The sequence below is a fragment of the Manis javanica genome, chromosome 2 (assembly GCF_040802235.1).
Source record: "Manis javanica isolate MJ-LG chromosome 2, MJ_LKY, whole genome shotgun sequence".
In the NCBI taxonomy this organism is placed as follows: Eukaryota; Metazoa; Chordata; class Mammalia; order Pholidota; family Manidae; genus Manis; species Manis javanica.
The window spans coordinates 29,280,695-29,291,235 of record NC_133157.1 but is presented as its reverse complement, the minus strand read 5'-3'; the positions used below and the strand labels follow the sequence as shown (position 1 = coordinate 29,291,235).

Here is a 10,541-nt window from a genome sequence, read left to right as displayed (position 1 = left end):
TATTAAATTTTTATTCTTCTACCCTGCTATTTCCCATGTAGGTTGATCTGAATCTTCCTGCATGCTCAACAGAGTTGTCAGGAAATAGGGTCTGCATTAATGATTCAGACTAATGTACCACAAACTCGTCCTCATTTTAGCTGCACCTTGACTGATGCTTCACCATAGCTCCCGGTCAATTGCTTTGCATTTAAACCTGCCGCGCTCTCTCCCACGTGGCTAAACTCTAAGCTCCCTGGACACAGTGGCTGTGTCTGCTTTGTTCACCTCAGTCCTTGGCTCATAGTAGGCATTCAAAAAGATGTGGTTTCTAGTTGAAAGAACTCTTGTTTGTCCTCATTTTTCCTGGGAACCTTTCTAGGTCTTTTCCTGACAAACTTCTTGTGTGGCATCTTTCCTTTTCTCTCTCTCTATTGAAACTGTTCTATTGAGGGACACTGATAGGCTCCAAAGTGCCAGTCTCAGCCTTTTCTCAGTCTGTATTCTGAATCTGTAGTGCGTCGTTACTGACCCCCTGAAACTTGTTTCTCTGTGTTCCCAGAGTTCTTGGCTCATTGTATCATTATTGCCGCTTGTCTTGGTGGCTTCTCTTCCTATCTTCCCAAAATGAAAGGTGTCCCTGGTTCATTCAGTCCTTGGCCCTCTTCTCTTCCCTATGCATTGTCTCTGTGGAAATGGTCCTTCAATCTATCATCATCAACCACACTCCTCGTGTGGATAATTCAAAACTCTCTCTAGCCCTAGTCTTCCTGCTGAGCTCTAATGCCACATTTTCAAATGCCTAGTAGACACTATCTGGAGATACCTTCGTGGCCAGAAGAAAGCAATGCTTCCCCATGTGAGCAAGCTAGGCCCCAGGTACCCACTTGATCACGTAGATAGGAGGTAGTGGCCTCTTACCAGGGCCCGCTTCATGAAAGCCTCCTGGGTTGCCTTCTTGTTTGCAGCCTTGCCACTCCAGGCAGCCAATGCACTGGCCTGCAGGGCCCGTCCGAAAGAGAAACTTAGTTTCCAAGGCTTTGGTAGAGGGCAAAGGTTGATAGCATTGAGGTTGAGAGTAGCGTCCTCTTCACTCATGCCACCAGACAAAAAGCAGATGCCTGGAAGGAAAGAAGCCATCCATTCAGCTAGTCCCAGCTCAGTACTCTGCTTGAGAAAGCAAGCAATGAGCCTGAAAGTAATGTAATGTCTCAATCCTTTCTCTACTTGGTTTGCATGGGATTGGGTCAGAAAAATTAGTTTGCTTTTGTGGAGGTTAATTGGGGTAAGGAGAAAAGGGCTTTAATAAACAAGGAGAGTGGTGAAATGTTGAGGAAACCATGGTTTGAGTGCATTTGGACTGACCCAATATGTGGCATCATGGAGCATGAAGGGAAATGCTGGCTGCCTGTGAGACAGTAGAAAGAGACTCCAGGACACATGCAAATGCTTGTGAACCTCCCTCCAAGAATGAGGGCTAGAATCTCAAGTTAGAAGAGAAGGAGAGGCCCACCAGGAACAGCTGCAGGAACGGTACGGTGGAGAGCTGTCACTGTGGCCATAGCCACTTGCTCTGGAGTATACTTCTTGGTGCAGGCATGGCCGGCAGTCACCATGTTGGGCTTGAGCAAGGTGCCTTCCAGGTAAACATGATGGTCATTCAGGGCCTTATACACAGCAGCTAGGACCTGAAGATAAGAAGTCCAAACAGGTGAAACCCAGAGTGAGCCTTGGAGTCTTGGCACTTTTACACTGCAGGGATGCAGGATAAAAGAATTCCCAGATGTGGTTGGGCCACAGCTTCCCAGCCAACCCTAGGTCTCATCAGGGCAATGCACCACCAGCCACAGCCATGGAGCATGACCAAACTGGCCCAGTCACATCACCCTACTCTAACTGCTCCCCGCACTGCATACTGGCATGGCTGCGCTTCCTAGGGCTCCTGCACTCCCTCCTTCCCATCATTCCTTTGGTCAGTTTGGAATGCCTTCATTTAGCTAATTGGAGATATCTCAAGTGGTCTCCATTTTCTATTCCCATAGAAGCCCAGGGGTCATAAAAATACATGTTTTAGAGACAGAACTGCTTTCAGATCTCATTTTAATCCATCCACATTTGCAAGTGGAGAAACTGAGGTCAGGTCACATTACAAATATGAACAAAGTACTTTCTAATTACATTTTCTCATGGGAGTCTCATATCTTATTTTTAAAGATCTTAGTTTACATATAATGTTACAGAGGTCCAAAAGGATAATATGATTTACCCAGGATCCCACAACTAGCAAGGTATTTCTCAAATCCAAGTCTTGGTTCTGCTCTGTAAGTCCTGGGCTTTCACTATGTGCCAAAAAAGTGGAAGGTTTGATAAACACCTCTCTACTTTCTCAATCTTTCATATATAACAACTGATATATATGAAATAACAGCTGCTACTTAAAAACAAGATTCTTCAACTGGAACTGTGAGCTTTTATTCAAAACTTACCTTCTCAGTAACATACTGGCAGTGTTCCATGTCATGGTCTCCATCAGGAATGACCTCTGGTTCAACAATGGGTACCAGCCCATTCTAAAGAGGAAAAAGGGCAGAACAAAGAGATGCTCTGCTCACTGTGATCCTGTCCTCGGGAAGATATTCAACAGTTGCAAGTGGTATAAAATGATGCCCTTGTGGAGAAGTACCATATAGGTGACTTAAAGGCAGTGAAGATAAATTTAACGCTATGTCTAGTGAGCATTTATGGCCTAGCCAAAAGAGAACAGCAAGATTTTTTAAAAATAAATTTTAAAAAAAGCTTTCCTGGGAATGGAGTAAAATAAATGTAAAGTCTTAATTTCTATCTCTTATTCTAGGGACTATCCTGGCTACATCAGAACCTGGCTGCCACCTTTCTAGGGCAGTCCAGCTTAAATCACTAAGAAAAATGCCTTTTGGGTGGGTTGATTGAGGAATGAAGCAGTGTGTTTATAGTTTAAAGTGGGACCCTACAGGTGCCCACAACTCAAGTAACCCCAACATAGCAAATCAGACTTAATTTGGAACCCAGAGACATTTCAACATGTATTGGAAACTTTGGCATCAAGTCACCATTCCCCAAGAAACTATTTGGATTTGCCCTAGATCAGAGTTATCATCTGAAGCTAGGGATCTAAGAGGATTGTGTCCTGGACATGGTGGCACATAGTCAGCAAGGGTTCTGACCTCAAGAGCCTGACTACTCTGAAGACTCAGCTCACAGAGCTTTGGCAGAAGGCAAAGACTGATGGGGTTGGCCTTGGGGCTCATAGCTGACTGTGGAACCAAGTCTTTCCCTACCACACTCAGCTACAGCAAAAGCGGTCAAATGTGCCACCAGCATATATTAGTGAAGAAGGCTCATGTGTATTACAGTGAAATTGGAAGCAGAGACTCTGAAGGAAGCTCTGGCCTACAGCTTTTTAGCCCAATGGGATGGCAGAGCACCTGCTGACAGATGCTGGCATAGCGGGCCAGGGCATTGGCGTTTTCCTGGATGGCGAGGGTGGATGGACAGTGGCTGTCAATCCTCAACACAGCACGCCATTTCCCAAAGTCAGCACCATCTTTCTTATACTGAGCACAGCGCTGAGAAAGCCCATCGAGCCCTGCAAGTCACAAGAGAGAAAGGCTTTGCAAACTTCTCCCTGATCCATGGGGCTGCTGAAAAAGTGAAGGAGTTCTCCCATGGCTTGAGGACTGAAAACGTCCAGGCATATAAGCATTAAACCCACCACTGAGCCAAAACACCTGAATTTAATAAATACGGTTTTGATGTGCACAGTGGATACTTTGCAAGGAGAATAGAGGGAACTAGTATTTGCTTAGTACTTACTATGTTTCAGGCATGATTCTAGGCATTTTGCACACCTTATCTCATTTTATTATTGTAACAATCCTAATAGTTAATATTACACTTACTTCACAGATGTGAAGGCCAAGACTCAAAGAATTTAAGTGGCTTTACCATGTTTGCATAGCTATAGAGTGACAGAGCTGGGATCCAAGTTCTGCTTACCTAACCCAGTCCTGAAGGTAATACTTGCCTTCTTGGGCAATGAAGGACTCCTCAAAATTACCAAATCAGTAAGTGATGGAACTAGGATTCGAACCCAAGTGTGTCTGATCCCAAAGCTTGGGAATTTTCCTCTCTGCTGCTACTGGATTTTTCTCTAAAAAGAATACTTTCAGGTGCAGAGTATCTTCTCTGTGGTCTACTTGATGCACAATGTTTAATTTAATCCCCACAATATTGTGCAAGGTATTTATTGTTATCCAATTTTAACTGAGACTCAGAACACTTAAATGACTAGCCAGAGGTCACACAGTTATTAAATAGAGGAGCTGGGTTTGAAAACCAAGCATGTGTGGCTCTAAAACCAATGTGACATTTGTATTTTGTATTCCCTTATTCAACTCTTTGCTTGCCTTCATTTCTAGCATATATTGGCATGATTATATCAGCAGGTAATATCTTTACCTTGAATGGTGGTTTCTTTGTTTGTTCCTGCAAGGGGAGCACTGCCTTGGTCTAACTGTGAATATAAATAATTAACAAGTAATTAGCAGGTGTCCCAGTAAACTAAAAGCAGGGCCTCTGGTGCTAACAGTTCTCATCTTTAACAAATATAAGAGTTGGATCAGAAAGGTGTATCAGTCATTGGAGGGTAGGGAGGGGCACAGTTCAGTCCACAGCAGAAGGAAAGTCACCTGGAAGGAATAGTATAAGAGTGTCAACCCTGAGAGGGTGGAGAGCATGGAAAGCACAGGCCTGGAGCTTGGAGAGTAAGAAGTCACCTGGGAGGCGGAGGTGTCATATAGGAGCAGCTTCTCTCAAGCTATTCATTCAAGAGATATTTATTGAGCACCTGCGCATATAGAACTGGATTATTGCAGGAGATCAAAAGAATAAAGAGGCAGCTTCTCCTCTCAGCACAGCAGAGGCTAAGGCCATGAGCCCTAGAGGCAGACTGTGGTTTGGACTGGCTCCAGTTCTGCCTTGCAGTGGGCAGGTTATGCCACCCTCCTTGTAATTGTTTTCTCACCTCATCTCCAAAAGAAAGGTAATAATCAAGCCGACTTCCGGATGTGAAAAGGATGAATGAGTGCCTGAAGGTGTAAGCACTCAGTGAATACTAGTTTTCACTCTTGAGAAGTTCACTGGGTTTTGGAAGACCTACAGTTGAGCAGCAAGTGTTTTAAATATAATATCTATCATGAGCTAAATAATAATTACCTGACAATGCTGTTTTAAAAATCTTTTCATCCTTATAAAAGCCTTATGAGAAAGACACTATTATTCCCATTTTAGAAATAAGGAAATGGAGACACTCGGAGCTTAAGTAGCTTGTAAAAAACTTAGCTGAAAGAACAGGGCACTGAAAGAAAAGTCTAGAGGAGGATCCGGGTCTCGGGGAAGATGAGGATGGAAGGGGTGAGAGTGGCAATTAGATGCTGAGGCTGTCTGTGGTGGCTCCGCCCCAGCCACAGCCCCGGGGGTTCTGCTGGGCTGAGGCACAAGGGAGAAGGGACAGAAGCATTCACCTTGATTCCCACCACGATGCCCTTCTCCCGGAGGATGTTTCTGAATAGCTTTCCCTGGCTGTCCTTCTGGTACAAGGTCTCATGGAAAAGGATCACACCCCCGATGCTCTGGTTGATGGAGGTGTCCGCGGTGAAGAGCAGCTCTCGGAACTGCCGGCGGTTCTCCTCCGTGTTCTCCACCTGGATCCTCTGCAGGCGGTTTCCCATGGTGCCTATTGTGGGCAGGCCAAAGGCAGTCAAGGAGCAGGCCAGGGCTGTCCTGCAGCCCTCCTCCACGGTGGCTCAGTGACCCTCCCCAGGGTGAGCAGCAAGACCCTCCTTTTTATTCAGATCGTTAAAGCCCCTGTCTCCTTTTTTGTCTCCCTGGGGAAAGACCTTGCTTGCTGTCAGGATACTGGCTAGGAAATGTATGAACTGGGCATGTCAGGGTCAAGGTGGAAGCCACCTTTGGGTCCAAATGGGTGTGCAAGGCCCTGAAGCCTCTCCTTTGTCCCCCTGGGCCAGCCTTCAATCTGACTAGATGTACACCAGGGATGATGGGGCAGGCTCTTGACTTCTCTGGCTTCTATCACTTTATGGTGGGCCAGGCAGGCCTGCCACAGCTCTCCCTTGCACCATCTTGGACTTCCCTCAGCCATAGCCCTGCCCTGTTCCAGATGTGGACACCTCCCTGTCCTCCCAGCTCTTCCTTGGCTGGCTTTACACTGACTTCTCATTAGCAGTAGAGGGCTGTGTATCTGATCTCATTCTCGTTATTGAGTTCCTGACTTTGCTACAGCCTGCGTGCAGATGACCCCCAGCAAGCAGCCTTAAAATGGCAGGCTCAAACCTTTTCCCTAGGTTCTCAGAAATCTTCCTATTGGAATAACAGGACTCTATGCTTACTCGGTCTTCTGCTCCCACATCTGTGTACAGAAACCTTTACTCCTCTGAAAGGAAAGAGTCTGATGATCAAGTTGCCTTTGCTAAGTGTAGAAACAAGAGTGTGCTCACAGTTGTTTTTTCAAGGGGACTCACCTACAGACTCATCTGCAGCCAGGATCCCCTTCCCGTTGGCCACAATGCGCTGGGCAATTTCTGAGAGCTCCTTCTTCTGTTCTGGGGTGAGGGCTGGAAATGGGTAGGCCATGGTGACAGGTCTGGAAAAGAGGGCAGAAGCGCCCTGAAGAGCTGCGGGTGGCTCAGAGGGGTTAATGACCAAGACAGCCAGGGTGTGCAGACAAGCCCTGTAGGCCCCTCTGACATTTCTAGCCCATTTCCACAACTGAATAAATAAATGGCGCCTGGGTTTCTTTTCCTCCTTAGCTTAAGTAGTTGCAATTCGCCATAATGGGTAAAGATAGGATGCCAAGTTCTAAGCAGAATGCCTTCCAGGAGACCTTGGGATTCACTGATCCTGAGACTGGACAAGCTAATTAATGGTCCAGTTGAATCTGACAAACAGATGGCACTGCATTAATCGACTATCTAGTCTGTGGATTCCTGGTGCCTTCTGATACCCGGGATGGCTTGAGGTCAGGACAGTGAGGCTTTTGGCCTCTATGGCCATCTCCCACTTTGTTCTGTTAGCCTATAGTCCTACCAGATTATTCTCCAGGCAGGACAGTTGAGAGGAGAAGCTGCCATTTGGCCTTGAACTTTAGGACATACAGGATGGGATGCAAGGATCCTTTTCCTTATATTCAATCACCCATGAAACCATTTGGGGCAGATGAGGAGGATTTTCTCTATGTGCTCTTGGGCTGGATTTTCTCAGAGGCTCTCAGGCTGTCACAGAGTGATCCCTGCTCCAGTAATTCTCAACTTCACTGCTTTTGCAAGGAGAGACTCTGGCTTGAGGATCCCCTGCCCCGGCAACCTTCTCAGCAGTGGTCCTCGGAAGGGGATCATTGCCCCATTTGGCTAACACTTTTGGCTAGTCTTGAAAAGCAAGCTCACAGGGATCTCAGCCTTGATGTTAGAAAGAGTGATTTTGCATAGGTTGGACTAGCAAGGAAAAAAATGATAGCAAAGATTATCTTGAGTAGTTTCCTATCCAGTTCTTTGTCTTCCTCCTCTCCCCTCATGCACTCATCCACAGGGCAGATGACCCGCGCCTACTTTCTGCTTCCCAGAAGCCCAGGGACACACCTCAGTTCTCTTTTGATCCTCTCAGCCATGAGGTAACCAGGGCAGGTATTAGCTTCATTAATTGAGGAATAAGCTAAGACTCAGAGACATCCCAGCTACGATGAAGCAGAGCTCCCCACCCAGTCCTGCCCTCATGGTGAATCAATTTCTTCACGGTTTCTACATTCCTTCAAGGCAGGCTCCCAGTCCCCTGTCTCTTGGCATAAGAAGTCAATGGCTATCCAACTAATTCATGTTTAGAAAAACTGATGTGACTCTTCATCGTTGCCACTCTCATTTTAACAGGGGTTCTTGTCTTAACCTAAAAGACTGTAGCCACAGTGCTGTCACTGGGGCTCTAGGACAGGCTGGTGGACAATGATCTCTAGAGAAGATGATCTTCCAGGGCCCCTCACATCCCTGCCACCTGAAGATAGTGTTTCTCCTGAGGGATAAACAGGAAGAATCTTTACAATGTATTATGAAAATGTCAGGTGTTATTATTTCTCTCTTTTTTAATTAAAAAAATGTATCTAAGAGACTTCGTGTTTCTATTTACTACTATTTTCTTCAGAGTGTGCTGACTCAACCAGAAAAATAGAGAAAAGGTCAAAGTGAATCAACACTGTTTAAGGGAAGTTACACTTCTACAGGGGGATTAAAGGTCTTTACCACATCAGCACAAATGTTGCCCCCTGTTAATCATAAAACAGGGGCACAGGCCAATGTTCACCAGTGGGAGACAGGAGGCCAGCCAGGACTGGGTAAAGATAGAAAATGCTACTGTGCCCCAAAGCTTCTGCTCACTGAGGTCCCAAGCCAACTTTTGTAAAAAAGTCTGATAAAAAGTTGTTCACATTATATTATTAAGTTAAAAAACCCTGTAAGTTCCAGAGAAGTATGCAGTATATGATGCCATTTTTTAAATTTAAAAAAGTATGCACACACATTGTTTGTGTATCTATATATGCAGAGAATAACTATCCTGGGATTACCTCTGGGGAATGGGGTGGGCTGGAGTGGCTCTCACATTTCACTTTATGAATTTCTTATAATGTTTGACTTCTCAAGGAATGGGTTTATATATTACATTATTTATTATACAAATATACTAGCAGGTAGTATATATGTACAAACATGGGAGAAGGTTATGAGTATGAACATATGAATATGAAGGTTGTGAGTATGAACATACATGAATAGAAGGTAACCACAGAAACCCAGAGCTACAAGTGACAAGTGACCCCAGAGATATCTATATCAACCCTACAACTTCAGAGATGAGGAGACTGAGGCCTGGGGAGAATATGTCTGATGCCCTTTCTAAGTTGTGATGCTCTATGATTGTAAATTTACAATATGATTTACATATTTACAATATAATTGTAAATCGTATTCTATTGGCATATGACTTGGAATCCTTTTTCTAATCCTTCAGCAAAATAGTAGATGAAACCCTGCAGTATGGTTCATGCTGCCTTCCTTGAAGAGGTTCTGTGAAAAGATAATTTGTAAAAGATGGATATTTAACTCCTGGAGAAATATAAGGGGGTAGAGAGTCCATTTCCTTCCTGTGCAAGGCATCTTCAAGAAGACATGAGGGGCTCATTCATTGAAAGCCCAAGCTCGCTAGCATTGTATGCTGCACTTTTACACACAGATGTATGAAGATGCCCACAGCTCCCTTACTCAACCCCAGTGCCACATTGCCACATGCAGTGAGATGCTCTAGGACAGCCTGACTCCAGTGTCATTGAATACACGTGGCACAGCTCAGAAAGAGACCTGAATGTTGCTCTTCCCTGTAAACTAGTACCTAAGTCAAAGGAGGTCCCGGGTTTACAGCAGCTACACTCCATGCCCGGCCCAATACCTCAGACTCTAGCCTAGGCCTGGGTGGTCCCCAGAGGCACCTTGGCTAAAGTGATGATGGTAGCAGAGCTCAATCCCCTGCTGGATCCAAATTGGCTGCTGGAGCCCTAGGTACCTATTTAAAGAGAACTTTTATTTATTTTGTTATTTACTTATTTTATTTTAAAAGGCAACATATACTCACAATATGCCTATTTTTCAGATAATAGAGCAAATGTGCCAAAATATATCAGCAGATTTTGATTCCAAATATCTTAAGCTGTAGGATCTTCAAAGTAGGAAATGTTACAGAAAGCATCAAACAAGTGGAAGTTTTGACAATTCATAATCAAATGATGGCTGTGTTCTGGGATGTTTCCAAGCCTCTTTCATTTTCTCATTTGAGCAGTGGGTGAAGGCAAAGGACAAAACATGCCAAGAGTTCATTTTCTGTGACAAAGAAACTTCAGTGCTAGTACTAGTTGGTGTGGGAAGAGAATGAAGAAAATGACATAAGGTGATAAATATGTAAGTAAATCGTCGAAATAAGCAGTTGTTACAAGAGAGTAGAAATGAGCAGGAATCTCAAAAAGTGATCAGAACCTAATCAAATGGAGAGTATTCTCGTTGTTTTTGCCAAGCCAAAGCCTCAGAAGAGCCTTCATAGAGTTAACACTGGTAACCGGAGCATTTTGCCACCACCCAAAGGGGCAGGAAAGATGTGAGCAAGCATTTACTTAGGGAAGGAAACAGTCATTTTCCAGCCACTATCCAGTTTTTCCTGAAAGCAAAAGCAAACACACTTTCTCCTCTACTGCTTAGTGCAGTAGCCCAGCTGCACTGGCGCAGCCCAGGCAGACCAACAGAAGCTCCTTTACTTACAGTTTGGGAGACGAGAGCCCTCTTAGAGATCAGATGTTGTGGATGAGGCGACAGCTGCCAAATAGGACGAATCTTTGGGAACACACATTTTTTATTGACTTCTCATCAAAGTTGTGGTGTTTTGTTTTGTTTTTTCTTTATCTTTTGCCCTCCCCTTCC

At 44.8% G+C, this 10,541-nt stretch overlaps 1 protein-coding gene across 2 annotated transcripts in view; it reads right to left on the bottom strand.

Moving 5' to 3' along the window:
- ALDOB (aldolase, fructose-bisphosphate B) overlaps positions 1-10,541 on the bottom strand; it is a 12,185-nt gene extending 1,644 nt beyond the window's left edge. Inside the window, exons 1-8 of one of the 2 annotated variants that reach the window (XM_017660785.3) lie at positions 10,383-10,540; positions 6,558-6,679; positions 5,541-5,752; positions 4,477-4,531; positions 3,444-3,604; positions 2,466-2,549; positions 1,493-1,667; positions 901-1,100 (exon numbers count right to left, since the gene is read on the bottom strand). In XM_017660785.3, coding sequence (XP_017516274.1) covers positions 901-1,100; positions 1,493-1,667; positions 2,466-2,549; positions 3,444-3,604; positions 4,477-4,531; positions 5,541-5,752; positions 6,558-6,669 — 999 coding nt within the window. In that variant the 5' untranslated portion in view covers positions 6,670-6,679; positions 10,383-10,540. Of the gene's footprint in view, positions 1-900; positions 1,101-1,492; positions 1,668-2,465; positions 2,550-3,443; positions 3,605-4,476; positions 4,532-5,540; positions 5,753-6,557; positions 6,680-10,382 lie in introns of both variants that reach the window. The other variant, XM_017660786.3, reaches the window with a different exon arrangement.